Source organism: Thunnus thynnus, chromosome 14 (assembly GCF_963924715.1).
Source record: "Thunnus thynnus chromosome 14, fThuThy2.1, whole genome shotgun sequence".
Classification (NCBI taxonomy): domain Eukaryota; kingdom Metazoa; phylum Chordata; class Actinopteri; order Scombriformes; family Scombridae; genus Thunnus; species Thunnus thynnus.
This window is the reverse complement of record NC_089530.1, coordinates 9,328,424-9,348,102: the sequence shown is the minus strand read 5'-3', so window position 1 is coordinate 9,348,102 and position 19,679 is coordinate 9,328,424. Positions and strand designations below refer to the sequence as shown.

General features: G+C 39.1%; 1 protein-coding gene across 1 annotated transcript in view; it reads left to right on the top strand.

Annotated features, from left to right (window-relative positions):
- The first annotated feature begins 2,406 nt into the window (after nt 1–2,406).
- The window catches only part of disc1 (DISC1 scaffold protein), a 49,768-nt gene continuing 32,495 nt past the window's right edge, over nt 2,407–19,679 (top strand). The window contains exons 1-7 of the mRNA XM_067609668.1: nt 2,407–3,008; nt 7,577–8,526; nt 9,219–9,288; nt 10,929–11,085; nt 12,517–12,613; nt 13,067–13,299; nt 17,871–17,925. Coding sequence (XP_067465769.1) covers nt 2,945–3,008; nt 7,577–8,526; nt 9,219–9,288; nt 10,929–11,085; nt 12,517–12,613; nt 13,067–13,299; nt 17,871–17,925 — 1,626 coding nt within the window. The 5' untranslated portion in view covers nt 2,407–2,944. The remainder of the gene's footprint in view (nt 3,009–7,576; nt 8,527–9,218; nt 9,289–10,928; nt 11,086–12,516; nt 12,614–13,066; nt 13,300–17,870; nt 17,926–19,679) is intronic.

Here is a 19,679-nt window from a genome sequence, read left to right as displayed (position 1 = left end):
AGAAAAAGGAAATGCAAAACGCCTCACTTCCTGGTGGCGGGAGAGAGCTATCAGTGTCTTTAACGTAGACTGTAAACAGTCAAACACAATTGAGTTGTAGCACTGATGATACACAGCAGGGAGCTGCAACATAGAAATGTGACAACCTGAATATTACTTAAAAATACATTCAAAAACCGAATCTAACATACACAATTTAAACAAACTTTTAAAACACTATTAAAATCTATTAAAAAGTAACTAAATGAGAGCAGTCTGCAAAACTAAACCCCAAACACAAATCTGCTTGACACCTGACATCTAGTGGTGAAAGCAGGCAACTGAAAAAGATGTCTTATTGTCTGTATTACGGTAGTTTGTCTTGTACAGCTGTTACTGCATTAAACAACAAAAGGAATCCAATCATGGCGGCACATTCATTTCAGTAACACCTACTCTCCCAGTAAACATCTCAAAAACCCTCATCAGTAGAAACAGCAGGGATACCTCTAGAAGGGAACCATTGTTAATGTGATTAGTTAGACTTTCTGCTGTAACAAGGCAAAATGTCTGCTGAGAAAAGGGTCTGTTGCTGGTCAGTTTTATTAGTCATCAGTTCCCAAACCTTCACACTGAACTCAGGAAGATAGACTTCTTAATATTTTGGAATTGGCCGACATGTTTGCTTCATCAGCATCACCTGTTTTTGTTTTTTTGTTTTTTTTCCTGTGCCGTGCTGCCATCAAAACATGCTTCCCAAATGAATCAGATTTTTCATATGAGACATTTTGATTTGTCATAGCAGTAAAAGCCCAGGTGGAGCTAATAATCTTAATGTTGCCTCCCTTCAGTAATTAGTGCAATGCAAAAAGAAATTAATAATATGATTAGTTACACCTGTATGTGAAAGGTCAAAAGGTCTTTTCCACTCAAGTTTAATACACATTTGCTCTGCTGTCATGTATGCTGCCTCCAGGCCAGCCTGCCCCTGTTTTGAATCATTGGATTAATAGATAATTTAGTTTTTAAAAAATTTTTTATATGTTGCTTTTATTAACTGAATAAATAATAGCTGTAAGTATGTCAGTTTTAGACATCTCCCACAACCCCACATGCATGTCAAGCTGCTGCCAATCTATGTTTCTTAAAAACTGAAGGAAACTATATCGTTTTTAAAAATACTTGACTTGTTCATACAAACATATACTTTTCATTGACTGTCCTTTGTTTTTGTAAACATTTATGGCAACATCTGTTTGTTAACAAGTAACTAAAATATTTTCAACTTAACATTTGAGACGTTTTATTTAATTTAGAAATGTTGGTCGAAGATACTGTAGGTCAGTGAAAGGCTTCTGCTTGAACCCACCAGTTATTAAGCATAAGCGAGAACTGTGTGGTCATGAGTTGTTGTCCAGTAACTCGGCAGTTAGCTGATTTGTTTGCCAAAGGACATTAAGTGGCTCTAATCTTTAATACTGGGCAGGTGATCAATGGATTTCATCCCTGCTGCCCCACATCTCTCTTATCCTCCAGAGTGTAGCCTAACTGTGTCACTGTTGTTGTTGTTGTTGTGTCGGGTGAACTGAGCCTTTCATCACTGAGTCTTGTCTGTCTTTCTGCAGCACAGCCAAGCTGAATGAAAGGAGCATTTGGATGCGTAGGAAAGAGGATGAAAAGACTTTGCTCTATGTGGGGTCTCAATAGTTTTTTTTTCTCCTCATGCATTCCTTCACTGCAGAAACAAAGGCACACTTTTGTGTGGACACCAGAATGTATTATGGGTAAACAACATTTATTTGTGCATGCAATAATCATTTGAACTCCAAATCCAATGGCCACATTGTGCTATAGACACACTGCCAACAGTTTCTGTATCAACAATGCAGGGACATACAGTATGTGTAAACTATGTTGAATGATATGATAGAACAGAACAGAACAAGAAATAGTCATTTTATTACAACAGTTTCTATTATTCTTGTCTTAGTGAGGCATAAAACGACATAAAACATGATGAATGAACTATATAAATTATAGTTTTTAGCCAGTTTTGGATATTTTTTGCGTAATGTTGATTTAATCTCGATGGAAGAGCCCTAGAAGTAACCGTTACACTTTTTACACTTTAAAATGTGCTACACTACAACTAGTAGGCCTACTACTACAATAATAATGTTACTGCATCTGTGCTTTTGAACATCTACTATAAAACTTTTTTTAATGACTTTAATGGAGTTGAAGGAGTTGCAGTCAGACTGCACGTTTTTTCACAATTAATACCCGTCCTTTCCCCCCAGTAGCTGCACTCACACAATGCTCCTGAAATAAAGCATGCATAAATACAAACAGCAGCAGTGTTTAATCCGGTGATGTGTCCGCTGCAGGCTTCATAGGCTGCCTGCTGAGGTTTTGAGGCGGTCTGAAGGAGTCTGGAGTCAAATTCCCGAACACGTAGGAGCTCCTCACGTTGCTCCAACACGACGCACGACGCAGGGGCGCAGCGAATAACGGATTACTTATCAACTGATCGATGAGCCAATTTATAGACAGAGATTTATCTTGGCTGTTACGTCTGTCATTGCAGCACATCATCGGATGTTTTTCCATTTCCCCCCACAACTAGAAATCTGACCATCTTTCCTCTCCAGACCGCCTGTTTATGCGCAACTGAAGCCACTTGTTTGCCGCAGAGGAGAAATGTAAGAATCTGATGTACACGGATCAATACTTGTATCAGGAAATGTTTATTATGGACAAATGAGAGCCAGCAAAAGCCGGTTTTACACGTTTTTCCAAAGTCGGGGATAAAAATAACAGTCTGGCTTCACTTTTCCACAACGGAAATGAGATCAGTCCTATTGCTTGGCTCCACTTCTTCTAAAACATGGTCGATGTGACTGCATGTACCGGGATCTGATAGTGTTTGACTTGTGGCTACATAGAGCTTGTTATTAGTGGAAAGATGTTTGCTGGGCTGATGGGATGTCACAGCAACTCTCTGCTTCACCGCTGCGAAGTCATGGAAGGTAAAGTTATATACTTTTTACTGTATCTTCAAATGTATCAAACAGCAGTGATCAGTAGATGTTTTAGTGATCATAGTGGCAGTTTCAATTTCCATTTGGAGCTTCACATTACTTAAAAATAGGCTGATAAATAACTAAAAAAGGAAAGAAAAACGAAAATAAGTAAGGCAGGGGTGATGACACTAGGCTTAATAAGAAGATGAGGAGAAAAAACACTCATGTGTCTATATGATGGCACTAATAGAGGTGTAATATATGGTACAAGACCTGCATACCAACATGCAGATATGCAGTGTGATGCTTACACTGAATAACCAGGGCCTGACTGAAAGAAGAGGAGAATCTGTGTGTTTTTGAGTCATTCATCTGGTTGTACACACCTACATTCACTCCCAATGTCTGCTGTATGAGAGTGATTTGTGGTTTGTGTGAGGAAACCCAGTCATCCAGATACAAAGTTCAAAGCCTCCCTACCCGTCAGCCTCTCGAATGAGTGATGGGCGATGCAGTGACTTCAGTACCTTCTTCCTGTTAATATGTAGACAGTATTGAGACACCCTAAAACCAAGTTACTGCCTCAGTAGGTGTGTCACATACAGTAGCCTACTTATGAGAACAAATATTCTTATCAAACAGGTAGCTCATGGTTGATATCATGCACAGAGGTACATTTACTGGATAGACTATTGTGAACATTTGGCAGCTGGTAAGATTAATGTATTATCTGCTGAGTGTATTGAATGTGTGTGACAAATCAGTAACACTTTACTTTAAGTTGCCATATTAAGCATTTATAAGCAGTATATGAACAGCTAATAAATAATTTATAACACACTAAAATGTAGATATATTTGTTAAGAACTATAACTCCTCTTGTGGGCACCCATAGATGAAGGCTGGTGTATAAACAGAAAATTAATGACAATATTGTAAAACACATCTGTAATAATATAAACATGTCTTCATAGGAGAATAATCGTAATCATAATTATATCTCTGTCTTAATAAACACTTAAAAATGTCCTTATAACTACTACACTACAGCTATCAGTATCTAAAAGGGATCAACTGCCTGATACATATTGTTAGTGGATTAACTAAAAAAAGTTACATTTGCTATCATTTTCACACATTGTTCACGTCTAAAATAAATCAATCCCTGAAAGGCTTTTAGGTAGTGATGAGGCCATTTAAAGGGATTTGAATACTTAGTTGTTCAACATAATAGTTGTGAAAAATAACTTTTCTCAGGTATTAACTAACGGTGTTAGTATTTAACGAACAATAGTCTGTTAGTGAGGATTTTGTGGTGTATGCTTTTTCACAGTCTCTTGTCTCTCACTTCTGAACCTCCACTAGACTAACTCCACCATATTCAAATGGTTTATGATTCTCATGTGACCATACAGGAAGTGTGGAGCTTTTTTTATTGTAAATGTCTCACCACTTTCCACAGCAAAGCAGAGATGAAATACTGGAATGTCATATATATAATATATATAATATATAATTATTATTCCTTATAATCATGATGGGCTTCTTTCCAGATACATTGATAGACAGATAACTATTTGGTGTACTTATGGTCAAAAGGAAAGAAAAACCCTTTCTAAAACTCATTGCTGACTTTCACTTCCTTAATTCTGCTGTTGTGGTCGGTCACAAGTGGCGAGGTGTTTCACATCTGTGGGGCAGTGCTGCTTCTCGGGAGGCTGCTGACATGCAGATCTGCTGGTGTGTGTGTGTCTGAGGGTGCTGAGCTTGTTCCTCAAACGTTTGTGTTTTTATGAGATCCTCTGCATTCCTCTCCTCTTTGGCTGAAGCACTTTCAGCAACCAATGAGATGCAGTGTTTAACCTAAAGGCTCTGAGTAGGGCCTCTTTAATCTCCAAAGGTAAATAATCTGGCCTTGTCTGGCTGAAGCACTTAATTTTCCCAGAGACCAGCGCTCTCGAATACTACAAGTGTTTGTGTTTTGTTCAGATTTTCTTCAACATCAGCGACAAGTTGTAAAGAGACGGCTGCTATTGTCGAGGTGCTTATGGTTGGGTCTCCTTTTCCTTATTTGCTGTTTCTGCCGGAATTCCTGACAAACTGTTTTGGCACAAAGCCTGACAGGAAGCAGCAAATGACATACCTCTGAAGGGCTTCAGCAATGAAGTAGATGCCCCCCAACACACACACACACACACACACACACACACACACACACACACACACACACACACACACACACACATAGACACTCACAATGGGCCCTGAGGCATTTCCTTCCCCTTTACTGGGAAGAGCCATCTCTGTGTAATCGAAGCATAGTGAGGATACAGTAACACTCTCTATCAACAAGTCCCTCTCTTCCAGCTCTTTGACTCTCTGGAGTGGTGTCTATGTTATATCTTGACCACACCAGATGGTGAGCAGCGTGCGGTCGTATTTGGTACCTACAGAGAGTGTTGGGTTTCTTAAATCGGTTATGGAACAGTGGCCACGTCTGCAAAGAAACACTAATGGAGCTGTATGTAACCTGAGCTTTAGTGCGGTGGTCCCAGTGGACAGAGGGTCCTCATACATACACAACCTGGGTACAACGGCAACAGCACTATGTTACTCTCACTCCGAATCCTGTCTAATATCGCAACTGTCCCTTAAGTGCTGTCTTTTTGTCTCTCTTCCTCTCCGGTCACATGGGATAGTTTAGGAGTGACATTACTGGAGGTCATGGGTGGTTGAGCAGTGGTCTGTGGTTGCTTTTTAGTGGTCATGGTTTGTTTGATGCCCTACATTCCTTTTTTTGACATGCAGACACAGACACAGACGTTGAATAAGTGGCCTCCCATTGCACAAATGAAATATAACTGACAAAAACAGATATTAAAATTGATATCAGTGTAATATCACGTTCTTAGCATGTACAAACACACAGTCTAAAATTGGTCATGTCGTTTCAGGTTTTTAAAGTGGTTTTACAATGATAGTAGTATGAATGCTCCCACTGTTTTCAGTACAAAAGTCTGTGTGTCAGTGTGTTGCTGTGTCTTTAGTGTGTGTGTGTGTGTGAGTGGGAAGAGAAAGTTGAGAGCCAGAAGTGAAAGAGAGAGCAACGCAGCTGGACACAAAGGGGCTGTTGATTCCCCACATTTCAGCCTGTCTCCTTTACTGAATCCTACACATTATATGTATTAATCGTGTGTAGCCACAGCAGGTGTCTGAACACAAACCAGTCTTTATCATCCTGCTCCTCTTTCAGACCAACACAATAATGTTTTATAATTTCTCATTATGTCATTATTTCTGTCATGACCCTTACCCCCATTAAAACCTATTCAATTTTATTCATCCATTAACATTATTGGAGAAATTAGTAACATTATCAAGAACATGAACTACACATTTCTGCTGTGCAAATTAAAAATTATCAACAAATTAAAAGGCATTCTCACTATCTTGACTGTGGACCTGAGGATTACAGCTGCACTAATCAATAACTTTATCTTAACAATGGGTCAAATAATTACGTAGAATATGAAAAATGCTCATAGTGACAAACGCACAGAGAATTATCACCTGACTCTGCTGTAGGCTACCACTCAGTTCTACAGGGCGTTTTAGCATCCTTCAGCCCATTGTTTTGGATTTACAACCGTAACTTTACTGTTTTGGTTCACTCTCACAGCTCTTATCAGCATAATTTTTAGCTATAGCAAGTAGTCTTTTTCAGCAAATAACCCTCTGTACACTACCTGCTGGGCATCAAATGAAAGGACAGACAAAGTTAGCAACCAGCTGTTGAACATAGATGTATTTAGCAGCTAAAGAGCCAGACATTGTCTCAGGAGTTAGTGGTTACCGAAAGCAGAGCTAGTGGCCTGAAACACAATGCCAAATAAATGCTAATGTTGCTCCCCCATAACAACTTTATAAGATGATAAAAAACACAAGCTTCTATGGTCTCCAGGAGAGACACCGCAGTTAGAGAACCACTGCTACAGCACTATGAGTTTGTTGTCAAAGTCAATTCAAATGTCACTTCAGAAAATATTTCTAATGTACTTTACTCTTAAACTGAGCAAGCCCCCAGGAACAATGCTGTAATGTGAAGCCAATTTGACATAGTGGCCAAATTAAAACTTCTGGTTCCGTCACATGCTGCAAACTGGCCTAAAAAGCATTTTTCCTGCACACAATCATTGGAAAATAAGCGGCTGTAAAACTCCTTAATACATCTATAACACTGAGAGGCGTGTCTTAACTCAACATGACTATGTGGCTTTGGTATTTCCCAACAGCTGGAGCAAAACCCTGGGAAATGTCACACAGCTGCCCAAGTTGTTTTTCATTCAGTTAGCGATGCTGGCTTTAAGGGTAGAGTCGTGGACTCGAATGAAAGTCAGTTTGGTTTTGAATACTAACAAGATGTTTTACATTCTCTTATAATTGCCACATTTAGCGCCACATTGTCCTGATATACTCCATGACTGCATAGTTAATCCTGCCAGCTCTCTGAGCTCACTGTTTATCTTCCTCATGACCGTGTTGTCCAGCTTAATGGTTAATCTCTGCATTGACAGGTGGCAGAGCATCAGGGACAGCTGGCAGCACCAGCCGTAAGAGGTTCCACCGAAGGCCAGGTTACATGAGAGGAGAGCAGTCCAGACTACAGAGCACTACTCATGGACAGGAGGAGGAGGAGGAGGAGGAGGAAGAGAAGGAGCAGGGAAGGACCACTTGCATTAGGAATGGAAAACCTGGACGTCACACTGACATCACTGAGACACCTAATGCTCAGAGGATGAGTCTAACACCTGCTGTTAAAATGTCTGTAATGAATCAGCAACAGCCTGATAGACTCGCATGTAGCTCCTGTCAGAGCAAGAACTTTCCTCTCCCCCTTGTGAACTGCAGTGCCGTTAACGGTACATTCAACCATCTCTCCTCATTGCCACGGACTGAACACAGATTAAGCCCAAGCCCAGCACCTCAACCTTCACCTCAGTCCAGGCTGACTTCCCCAGCAGACTCTTTCAACTCCAGCTTCAGTTTCATCCAACAGTCTCTCAACTCCAGCCAGGGGACTGACACTACCACTGCCACACCATCACAGGAACCAGAACCACTTAATCAGTCAACTAAAGCACCTAGTTCGCCTCACACAAAACCAGCAACCTTGTCTCTTGAGCAGTCAGTCTCAAAGCAGTCAACTACTGTCCAGCCACTGCCCTCCTCTGCTCTTGGCAGCCAGGCAGAGAGAGAGGAGCTGTCATTAGGTGGGAGGTTTTGGCGGGAATGTCTATGGAGTGGCAGGGAGGTAATATCTGACCTGCCTGACTGCGACTCCCGATCTCTAGACATAGAGGTCACATCCTCACTGTCAGTGGACTCAGACACTGCCTCCGCTTCCTCTGTCACCTCCGGCTATGAGAGCGCCACACCTGCTCCTGACCAAGGCTGGGACAATCTGGTGAAGAAGTACGAGGGCGTGCTGCAAGACTGCCTCCAAAACAACCGAACTCACACCAAGGTGGGCATGATTGACTTAAGATATGAGGATCAGATGCAGGGTTGAAGTCAAAACACTAAAACAGTCAGTCAAACTGCAAAACACTAAGCTTAAAATGTGGAAACAGTGGGAACCAGCGAAGCCTGGCACTGTCCAAAGCTAACAGTATCCACCTAACCACACCTCTAAAGCTAATTAACTTGTCATATCTTGTTTGTTTAATCTGCACAAAAACTGTAAAAAGTAAACATTGTGGTTTTCTGTGTTTTCAGTTTTTATGCTAAGCTAAGATAACTGACTGCTGGCTGGAGCTTCATATTTACTCTACAGACAGTCAAAAAAAGCCAAAAATTGTATTTCCCAAAATGTTAAACTATTCCTTTAAGATGAAAAGCAAACTGGGTCAAAGATTACATAGCAAAGGGTGAGTTTTATCTTCTCGAATGTTAGCACGTGGTAAAAATATAACTTTATCAACATTTACTTTGGTCGATTAGTCTTCCTTCATGAGATACAGTCTGAGCTCAGTAATGAATGTTTTAAACTTCATCCTCCAGTCCTCAATTTGCTGACTTGGTATCACTTTGAAATGACGGTCATTGCACCCACACTTGGTTTTTTTTTTTGGGGCCTGTGGCAACTGTTTAAAGAGCATTGACCTCTGGACTGTTGGGTAATCTGTTCTTCTTCTTTCTATTGTATTTCCTTCTCAGATTGAGTCCATGATGTTGAAGCTGCAGAGACTCCAGCAGAAAGCCATTTTGGATGACGACTATGACGCAGGTGAACTTAAGACTTTCAGTTGAGCCTTTGCTTTGATAAGTAGGTCATTGCAGCTCTTGTTGATACTGCACAGCACTAGTGGCAGGATTGTGTTAAGAGGAAGAGAACTTTATTTCAACTGACATGTTTATATGCCTTTCTTTTAACATTTTTAGAAACATAATATTTTAAACAAATTGAACATTCCTAACACAGTTTTTAAAATTTAATTTGAGATATTGAAAGGAGGACAGTGTACAGAAAAAAAGCACCATAGACTGAGTGGACATAAAGCTGCAATGATTTGACATACAGTAACTCTGTGGGATAAAATTATTGATCTCAAGATTGAGCTGACGTGTTCGATCAGGATCCAGATATTTATCGGTTTGACGTGTGTGTTCAAGATGAGAGAAGATATGGGAAATTACCCAGTTGCCTTTATTGGATTTCTTGCTAACTGAATTAGATGTGGATGATACTGAAATGTCTCATAAAGCACGTGAGGACAGAAGGCCACATATTAATTAGAGCTGAAGAAATTTTTTTTGTTCACTTCTGCTGACATACATTTCACATTGAACTTACTGCAGAGTTCAGTGGTTTTTATTAAAGCTCCCCAGTGACATGGTATCTTTCAAACACAGTTGGTCTTACGTAGTTGTCCTGCTCACCTTATCAGATTAGTGAGCAAACTAAAAACTAGACCTCACGAAACTACTGAAAGTAGCACAGATATTACGTAAAACTGAATCAAATTTAAAATGTATTTACAAGAAAACCTGGAGCTTTATGAGCACTTATTGATGTATTGTCTAGCTTTTGACTGTGAAGACTGTGTGGGAAAGAATCAATGAGTCCTCAAACCTAACACTATTGATCTGGACTGCATTTTGAAAGTTAAAAAAAAACAACTGCATTTATTTATGTTTGACCTGAATATGTTTTTAAGTTTGCCAGAGGAAAGTAAAGAGGAACGGACTGTATTCTGACCCATTTCTTGGTCCTTGTGACAGAAATAAGTACCAACATCTGCTTTTGGTGTCCTGTAGACCTTGAACTATTTAGGCGCAGTGATTATTTGGGTCAGTGTCTTTTTCAGGTTTTTCTGTTTGCCCTTTGATATTGTGCATCACAAACCTCTGCCTGACATTTCAAAGTTTTTTCCCACCCCTGTTAACCTAATTTTCTGTATGACTGTCAGCAGGATGTCTGAAAGGTTAGAGAAATGTGAACAAAAATAACACGGTTGATTTAATTTTCTTGCTGAGGAAGATCTGCATGTTTTACCTTTGGATGGTTATTGTTTTTAGCTTTAACTGCTAGCCCAACAGAGAGGGTTGATTCCAAATTGGTCAGGTTTGTTTACAGGGTCAAGAAATGAAGCAGTGAGCATTAAATTTAACATTAATTTTTCAGTATTGGCAGTGGTTTGCTCTCTCTAAGTGCCTTCTAGCCATCATTGGCAATTAATTTAGGAGTCATGTGTGCTGTCATGTTATTTCAGTTAATGTCATAGTTATTATGACCTGCACAGTAATTTACTTTCTGTACAGTCATTAACTGATTGACCTTCTGACCTGAAAACAACTCCTAATAACGGGCCTGTTTTAGCACATGATGCTGCATGTTATTTAGTGTGTGTGTATGTGTCTTTTCAGCTGAGCGTTTTGGGAAAAAGCTGGAGGAGCTGCGCAGGGAGCGAGGATCGCTTAAGCTGGGTTTACCCTCCAGACAACACAGCGTGGCTCTGTTCCTTGAGCGGCTCAGACAGGTGGTGCACAGCGCCCTCCAGAGGGCAGACAGCAGTCAACGCAGGTCAGTCAGCCAACAATGGCATCACACTGGTCACACCCAGCAGAAACGAACATTATGATCGCTCTTTGTCAGTGGGTTTTAGGACTGTCTGTTACAGGCTGAATTATAATTAGAGTCACTAGCTACTGTTTTGATATTAAAGTGTAATGGTGTCCATAATGCATGCAGAATCACATGTTTAATATTCAGATGTTAATCACTGTGAAGTGCATGGTGGCATGAGTTGTGGTCAATTTAAAAAAAAAAAAGAAGATTCCCTGTTTTGTTTCAGATTTCATTTTATGACAGTGCTTGTTTTGTGCATTTTATTTATACGATTAGTGGCCTTTGAATAAATTTCTATCTGACATTTTGTCACAAAATGAGTTACTCACATGAAACTATTCTTTGACAACATTTAGTGTAGGTTTATTTTTTGTTTTCTGCATTATAGGCCCTAAAATTTGAGAAAAGAAAAGGTTTTATTTCAGAAATCAATCTCAAACTTGATGCTATAAGGTTCCATCTGCAAAGCACCAATCAGTGTTTTAAATGTAGGCAAAAGGACCAATCAGGTTCCACCTCTTTACCATGTGACCTCACTGTTCTGTGACTGTGGTTAAAGGAGCTGAAAAGATCATGAAATCTTAAGTTTCGAAACCTCCATTATTTCATAAAAATAATTATGAATGACACTGATACAAACACCAACTGAGTTAAAACTTACCACGCTAGACAGCTAGCTTGCTAAGTTTAATTACACAGTTAGTATTGCTGTTGATAATAATTAATGTTTTGACTACTTAAAAATGGGCAATGAAAGCCAAAATGTTAATATGCAAGAACATGAGAAACATTAGGGCTGCTAGTTGCTGATGCTAACTCTACCTTCTGCTAACTGAGTATGTGTCTGTTTAACATCATAACTTGTGTCCTGTCCTGGAGTTCAGACAGTGACAGAGACCCCAGTTTGTCCAAGAATGTAGCTCTATGTCTTGTGATCATGATCATGATCTTTCCTCCTTTAAATGGTGCCAGACAGAGCAGTTAGTGAGAAAGAGCTGTCAAAAATAGACTCTTGTAACAGGAAGGAAATCAGGTGGGGCCTCTGCAGTGTGTATCCGGAAAAAAAATGTAGCCTAAAGCTCAACAACAATAGTTACGTTTTTTTTTTTCCTATCTCAGCGTTGCAGTTTTAAAATGTGTGCTGGGCATGAAACACTAGGGCAGAATATGCCCGCAAGGTTTAGGGTTCACCTTCGTCATAGCTCACCTCTGAATGACTAGGAAAAGCAGACTTGGTAATGGTACAATAAGTATTAACTTCCTGCTCAGAGACCAAAACACTGGAAGATTCCATCTACCAAAGTTATAATTAAAACATGTTAAAACACTGTTGCGGAGGCATGTGTAGTGACTGTGTGTGTGTGTTTTTTTGTGTCTGGTTGGCAGGGAGAGTGCAGAGCCTGATGCAGGGGAGCGGTCTGACTCGTCTCAGGGTCCACTGCATCGAAGACATCGTCTGATCCAAGAGAAACGGATGGTTGAGGTGAATTCAGTTCGTCTAATGTCACACAGATCAGTTCTGGTGCTTTGTGTCACATATGTGTGTGTTATATATCCCTGGCTTGTCTCATGTGTCCTGAAATGAAAAATCATAAAATTATTTAAATATCCATAAGAGTGAACCTCATTAATTAATTTAGACCAGGTTAATCTGATAATCTAATATCATTCTTAATAATACAAATATGAAACTCACTCCAAAAAATGCAGATAAAATGCAATTAATTTATAGAGAGACTTCATAGCAAATGAAATATATACTGCTAAATATTTCAATAGCTGCTAAATATACTGTAGTTCTCAATGTTGTAATAATTAAAGTCCTACTATAGGGAGAGGTATCATGCTCTGTCCATCATACAGACAGTAGAGAACCAAAAAATATCTGAAATGGATGAGTTAACACAGAAGAATTAAGCCATGGATTGTAATGCAGGTGGAGGTAGAGGAGCTGCAGCAGAGACTGGCGGAGCTGAAGGACCGCAGTCGATGCCTGGAGCAGCAGATCCAGCAGGAGGAGCAGCAGGTGGAGGCTGAGGAGCTCGAGGGCTCCGTGCTAAGGAGCTGCACCGTGGCCCAGCTCCGTGACATGAGCCGGACCCTGCAGGACCTTGTCACCTCCGAAAACCGCACGCAGATCTCCGTCTCTCCTCCACCTTCCATGCTCAGGTCAGCATCACTGGATATGCATGAAGAATATTTAACCACTTCTTACTCTGAATATTTTTGTTTAGATTAATGTTAAAGTACATTAGGGATCTGGCAAGATGTGGTTACGTACACACGACAAACTGTGCAATCAGACAGGCTGTTGAAAGGTTGTCTTACATTCTGAGGTGCAGGAAGAATATGTAGGTTAAGTATTTGAATAAGAGCTGATATGATACAGATATAGCTACTGGCTAGTTTTCCCTTTCAAACATTTTGTGGTTTTTCTCAAGAATTCTACTGACACCAGACTGCATTTAGTGGAAATTATGCGGTCTGATCAGTTCATGAGAAAAGTCAAATCCAGATGAAGAAACTCAAGCATTCACTGCAGATCTTTAGACATATTGCAAGCTTTTACAGGTCCAGGATGCTTATATGCTTTTCACCCATGCAGTCCAACATAGTTGAGAAAATGTGCAAATGTATGAGGAAAATGTAAATGTCATATTGCACCCTGGAGTGTTCTGCAAAGAAACATTTTCACACCTTATACAAGTGCATTTTACACCTTAGTGTGGTGGTTTTCCCTGTTGGTCTCTGGGCTCAAACTTCGATTGGTTGCACTTGACATTTGCCTTCACACCCACACTGTGCAAATCATTTGCTGACTGGGCCGCCATATGCTTTGTCTTTACTTGTAAGTGATTTGATCGGCTGCAGGTTGGCCTTATTATATATTTTATTGTTATTCATGTACTAAGATTATACACAAGATGAGATACATAAAATAAACCTCAAATATACATTACAGTCTAGGTCATGAATATTCTAACAATTTGAAAATGACAGACAGAAAACTTAGAAATCCTGACATTACATTTATCAAACAGCCAACATATGCAACAACAAAACAAGCATCAACAATGGTAAATATTAATATTAATACAGAAAACAGTCACTGCATCCTCCGTGAGTCAAATAAGAGAGCAACAGTCATTTAGCTGCTGAAAATGTGCAGTGAAAAGGAAACAATCTTTTTATTTCATTGTCAGTTGAAGGACAGATTCAATTCAAAAGACAACATTCAACAAGTACAGAGAGGTTTTTTGTATGGGCTTTGTTTAAATTGCATTTTAAAGAAGGTCACCTTTTTCAAGAGACTTTATAGGTTTTAAGCACCTGATTGTGCTGAAAATGTAGAAAAATTGATGTGACCTATTAGGATGATGTTTGCAAATAATGTTTCTATAATATTAAAAAAAATATATGAAAAATATATCCTTCAGGTTGAAATAAGAAACTAACATCACACAATCTCTGACATTACACTGGATTTTACTTTTAAACAGAAATCTGTCTGGGAAATATGACATCCGATGTCTTGTATAGATAAAAAAAAACTGTTTTTTTTTTTACTTAGCAGTACAGTTACTTTTGTCCTCTATCCCATATGTTTTCAGTATCGATTTATCTGTCGATTATTTTTATTATTTAATCGATTAGTCAGTTGGTGACTTAATGTCAGAAAATCTGTCAAGATGCAGCATAAAATGTCTTGTTTTGTCCCGATCAACAGTCCACAACCCAACGATACTCAATTTACTATCATAGAGGACTAAAGACACCAGAAAATATTCACACTTAAGAAGCTAGAACCCAGAAAATTTTGCATTTTAGCATTTTTTCCCTTAAAAAATTAATTATTTATTCTTATTATACAATTATTATTAATTAATCGATTATCAAAATAGTTTCCTAAATAAATTTTCTGTTGCTCAACAAATTGCAGATCTAATCCCATTATTAATTTACTCTACACATCAGTAGTGGCAGCAATATTGGAAAACACCAGTGAGTTGCAGAGTAAGAACAGTAAAGACGATTGAGCTGAATAGTTTCACATTTATTTGAAAATACACACGCACACACACACACACACACACACACACGCGCGTGCACACACACACACACACACACACAATGAGTTTATAAACCCCATATTTTCCTTAGATTGACCTCTTTTCATGCTGTAGATTGTCCTCAGAGTACCTGCAGTACTGTCGGTCACCAGGTGGAGATGCTAAAGAGCTGTGAGTTGCAGTGACACGTCAGTCATCAGGCCATGAATATTGCCTTACATCATGTCACGCATTTTCTTATCATCAAATTAGTTCATTTGGAAGAGGTTGTGTCAGTGCAGATCTTTGCCTCCCAGCTTCATTCATCCTCTGTCAAACTGTGGCATTTTGAAAAAAAAATCCTTACAGCATGATTGTCTTGTCTTTTCATGCCAAGAAAGTAGATCTGAGTGAAAATCTCACCTCTTGCTTCAACCAAGTTAACATCTCAAATAACTGCATAGAAGAGCTTGACAAGTGAAGAGGAAAAAGCTACAGCTAAATTAATGTAACCATTTTTAAGACTTTATGAGTAATGTTCATGCTACAGATTCAGAGAGGATGTATCAAGCAGCCACAACTACTTTTTCTTTATTCCTTGCATCCCCTGTGTTTTCAATCCTCTTCTCTCACACCTGCTTTGAATTTTAATGGTTTTTTCTCAGATGCAAATGATTACTTTGCATCATATCCTCTGACGTTAATAGCTTGCGAGGGAGCACTGTGGCAAGCCTCTCTGTCTTGCCACTCGTTAGAAAGACATGTAAATTGTACTTATCGCCTTTTCAGTGGCGTGACCCACCATCACTGGCATAAATGGATCTGACATATTCTCACCCCAACTGGAACGCATTTATTCTCGTTACTGATTGAAATTGTGACCTCAGATTGGATATTCAGCTGCACAGCTCCAGGTGGGGCACCCTGGGGTCAGCATGATGATTGTGTTGCAGTTCCCTTTTCCAAATAAAACAGGACATTTCTCTCTCATATCAAGGTGTATTTTTTCATTGGTGTTGGATTAATGAAATCCACACTGTCCAGAGGCGCTGCATCCTTGAAAAAAGGGCGCTGTAACACTGATGTTCAGAGACAACATTTTTCTCTGACTCACCCTGAGCATTAGCTAGAATAACATTTAAAGGGCAAACTGATTTTGTGATATGAGACGACTGGGACGATTTCAAGGTGACTGTGTCGTGCGTAATAGATTTTATGCTCCGTTTTTCCATCTACTAATTGATTTATTTCCCTGTCACCAAATAATGTGACCTTAATGGTTTGTCTTGTTTGCATGTTTACACACAGTAATTACATTCTTTAATACCTATATGACATTTACCCTTGATAGCTGAAATATTGATCTATACAGTTATATCTAATGGGCCAGTCAACAAATACACCTACAGTAAATGAATCTATATTATCTGTTCGTGTTATCATGAAAGCTGCTTCACAGGTTGTTAATTATAAGTAAATAAAGCTTTCAGTCAACTAAACGTGTCACGGGTCATATTGAAATGACAGATATAAGCATGTGACTTAGAAACAAATCATCAGCTTTCAGCCCAGCTGCCTTTTGGATTTTTATGCACAATAGGAACTTAATTTTAGAAAGTGGTTTTGGAGACAGCATTTTCTCAGGTTCTTATATTACATTTGCATTAAAAAATTAGAAGTAAAGGGTGGGATTGTTATCTTGATGATTTAGTAGTATAGTCTCACTGATACTGGATTTTTGAGGCCAATACTGGGATTGATATTTGGTTGTTTAAAAAGTCTGATATTGATATATTCGACGATAGTAATTTTTTAAACAAAAATGCTTAAGATAAACAAACAATCTTCATAAGGATCCCTTAGATTTTTTTTTTCAAATTGTGACCAAGATGCATACTGAGCGGCTGAATAATCTATTTGTCAGTGCTCTCTGGTGGACAAACTATGTAATGGAGACACTGTTTCTAAATTACCTCAAATCTAGTTTAGCATGTCTGTTCTACAGTTTCTTGTTCCTTATCTGCCGACATGCTGTACATCTGCAATAAACTAATATCGGCGTGGCCGATTTATCGGTCTAGCTCTACTTACAGTAGTAGTTGATAGAGAATGAGGAACAGGCGGGACCTCTTGGTGCCTACTGCCTGTAGCTGCACTATGTTTTATTGTGGAATCACGAGGTATTTGATCACATAAACATGAGGTTTGTCTTCAAGGATACATTTATTTTTACTAGAGCTAAAACAATCACTCAATAAATGGATTCATTGATAGACAGAATATTCATAGTCAGCAATTTGGATGATTGATTGATCATCCAAACCAAAACTCACTGGTTCCAGATGTGATTATTTTCAATTTTTTTCATCTACTATGATGATCGCTTTGGACTGTGGGAAACAGTTTTTCACCATTTTTTAAAATGCCCAAATGATTAATCAAGAAAATAATGATAATGAAAATAATCATTAGTTGCAGCCCTCATTTTTACTTCTGCACAAGAAATAAGGTCTGTGCAACTCAAAATATAGGTTTTGTGCAGAGAACTTCTTATAAAAGTTTTAAAATATTCAGTAACTCTCTTGAAAATTCTGTGTTTAACAACCAGATGAGCAGACACAAGAGTAAACTTTAACTGTTAATCCTTGCATTTGCATCTTTTCATTGTACCATTTTTATTTCCCTTTTCAGACTCATGGAGCAGGAGCAGGCATTGAATCTGTCCATCAAGGAAGCCACTGCTAAAGTAAGGCGCTGTGTTCCTCTGACACGATTTATTCCGTAACACCTCAGACTTTTCTCAGCATGCCAACAATGAGTGAATGTGTATGAATATGTAATAAGTAAGTCAAAATAGAAAGTATGTGCTGTGTGCCAGCTTCAGTGTGTTAAATAGGCATACTAAATGGAAATGTTTGTATTCAGGTGCTTATTTCTATTTGACAAGGCAGTGGACTCTCCATCGTTGCATCATGGGAAGAGTCAGAAGCAGCAGGAGATGTCCTTTTGAATAAACCCTGTCTAAAAATCCTCTTTGAGACAATATAATGCTGCCAAAAAATACAGCTCTGATTTTTTCTGCATTTCTGATGAGAAATAAGCAGCTGAATAAGCAAAGTACTGAACTGCCAACTTGAGTTAGTAGTTTAATCATAGTAGTCTTTATTTTAGTTGTCATTTTAGCAGCTATGGGTAGTGGATTTCACAGATGCGTGTGCGCTGTGTGTCTATGTGAAATGTCTGTTGAGCTAGCATGGCTTTAGTGGGTTTTCTCTATGTGTCTTGTGTGTGAATGGCTTTGCATGCTTCCCTTTGTATGTGCTGTGTCTCTGGAGTTCCCTCTTGCTTCTCAGGAGTTTGCTTTTCCCTCTCACTGATCTCTATACACACATCTCTGCAGCTGGAAAAAGCCAGAAGCAGCAGAAATCTGTAAAAAGTGGTGGTTCAAGGATAGAGGGAGGGGGCACAGCGGGAGGCAGAGAGCTCTGTAAAGACCTTTTTACTGTCATCTGTGTCCTTTAGAAACCTGTCATCAAATGGTTGGTTGATGCTGCTACAGTACCTCAAAAGAAATATATAGGTTTTCCACAAAAAGACACACAATCACAAGATTGTCCATTGTTAGGTTCAAATGAAAGTTTTGTTCCTAAATGAGATATCCACCATGTGGAAAATGGCACACCTGGAGTAACACATGAAAGTAACTTTCACTTTCACTATTGACTTTTGCAAAATTGAGAAATAGCCTGATGTTTTGAAATTAAATTACCAATGTCAGAATTTCTACAGTTTGAAAAACACTCAGTTTCCAGTTTATGTAATTTGTGAAATAAAATTATGCAAACCTATTTGAAAAAAACTCTAAAAAAAACAACTCTATACTTCTTGTGGGAAGAAAACTCCCTGGAGAGGTGTTCTGCCTCAGAAATACCAACCTGTTTGACAGCCTTTTCAAAGTGTTGCACAAAACTGTGTCAGATTCAAGAAGATAACATGTCAGAAAATCCGGCTCCACATCCCTTTGAGCGGTGAAAATAGTTCCTCAAAAGAGGAAAGCGCGCCATGGGGATTGTATCTGCCTGTAACTCAAAGTGAATACAATGGAAAAAACAGAGGTTTAAAGGGCAGAGGGAGGGCAGATGAGGGGCAGACAGGCTATATCTGAAGCCATCTATTCCTCTATGAATACTGGAGAGCTGAGGTGTTGCATCCCCATCAGGCCTGTGACATTCAGGGCCTTTTTCCTCTCTGACATTCTAATGGCATCTTTTATGGAGATTTCACATTTCCCTGTCTGTCCACGTGAAAAGAGACACATTCCCTTTCTTTCTAAAGGTTATAGACAAACTAACATTGGTGTTGATGCTCTGCTGCGTATTCAAAGCAAGGGGAGCGCAGAAGGACGGAAATGAATCTGTAAGGTCTTGTAAGAATGTGTGTCAAAAAGAAAATGAAAGCGGAATTGGAAATTCTATGCATCCTGTGGGATCCATGTGTCTG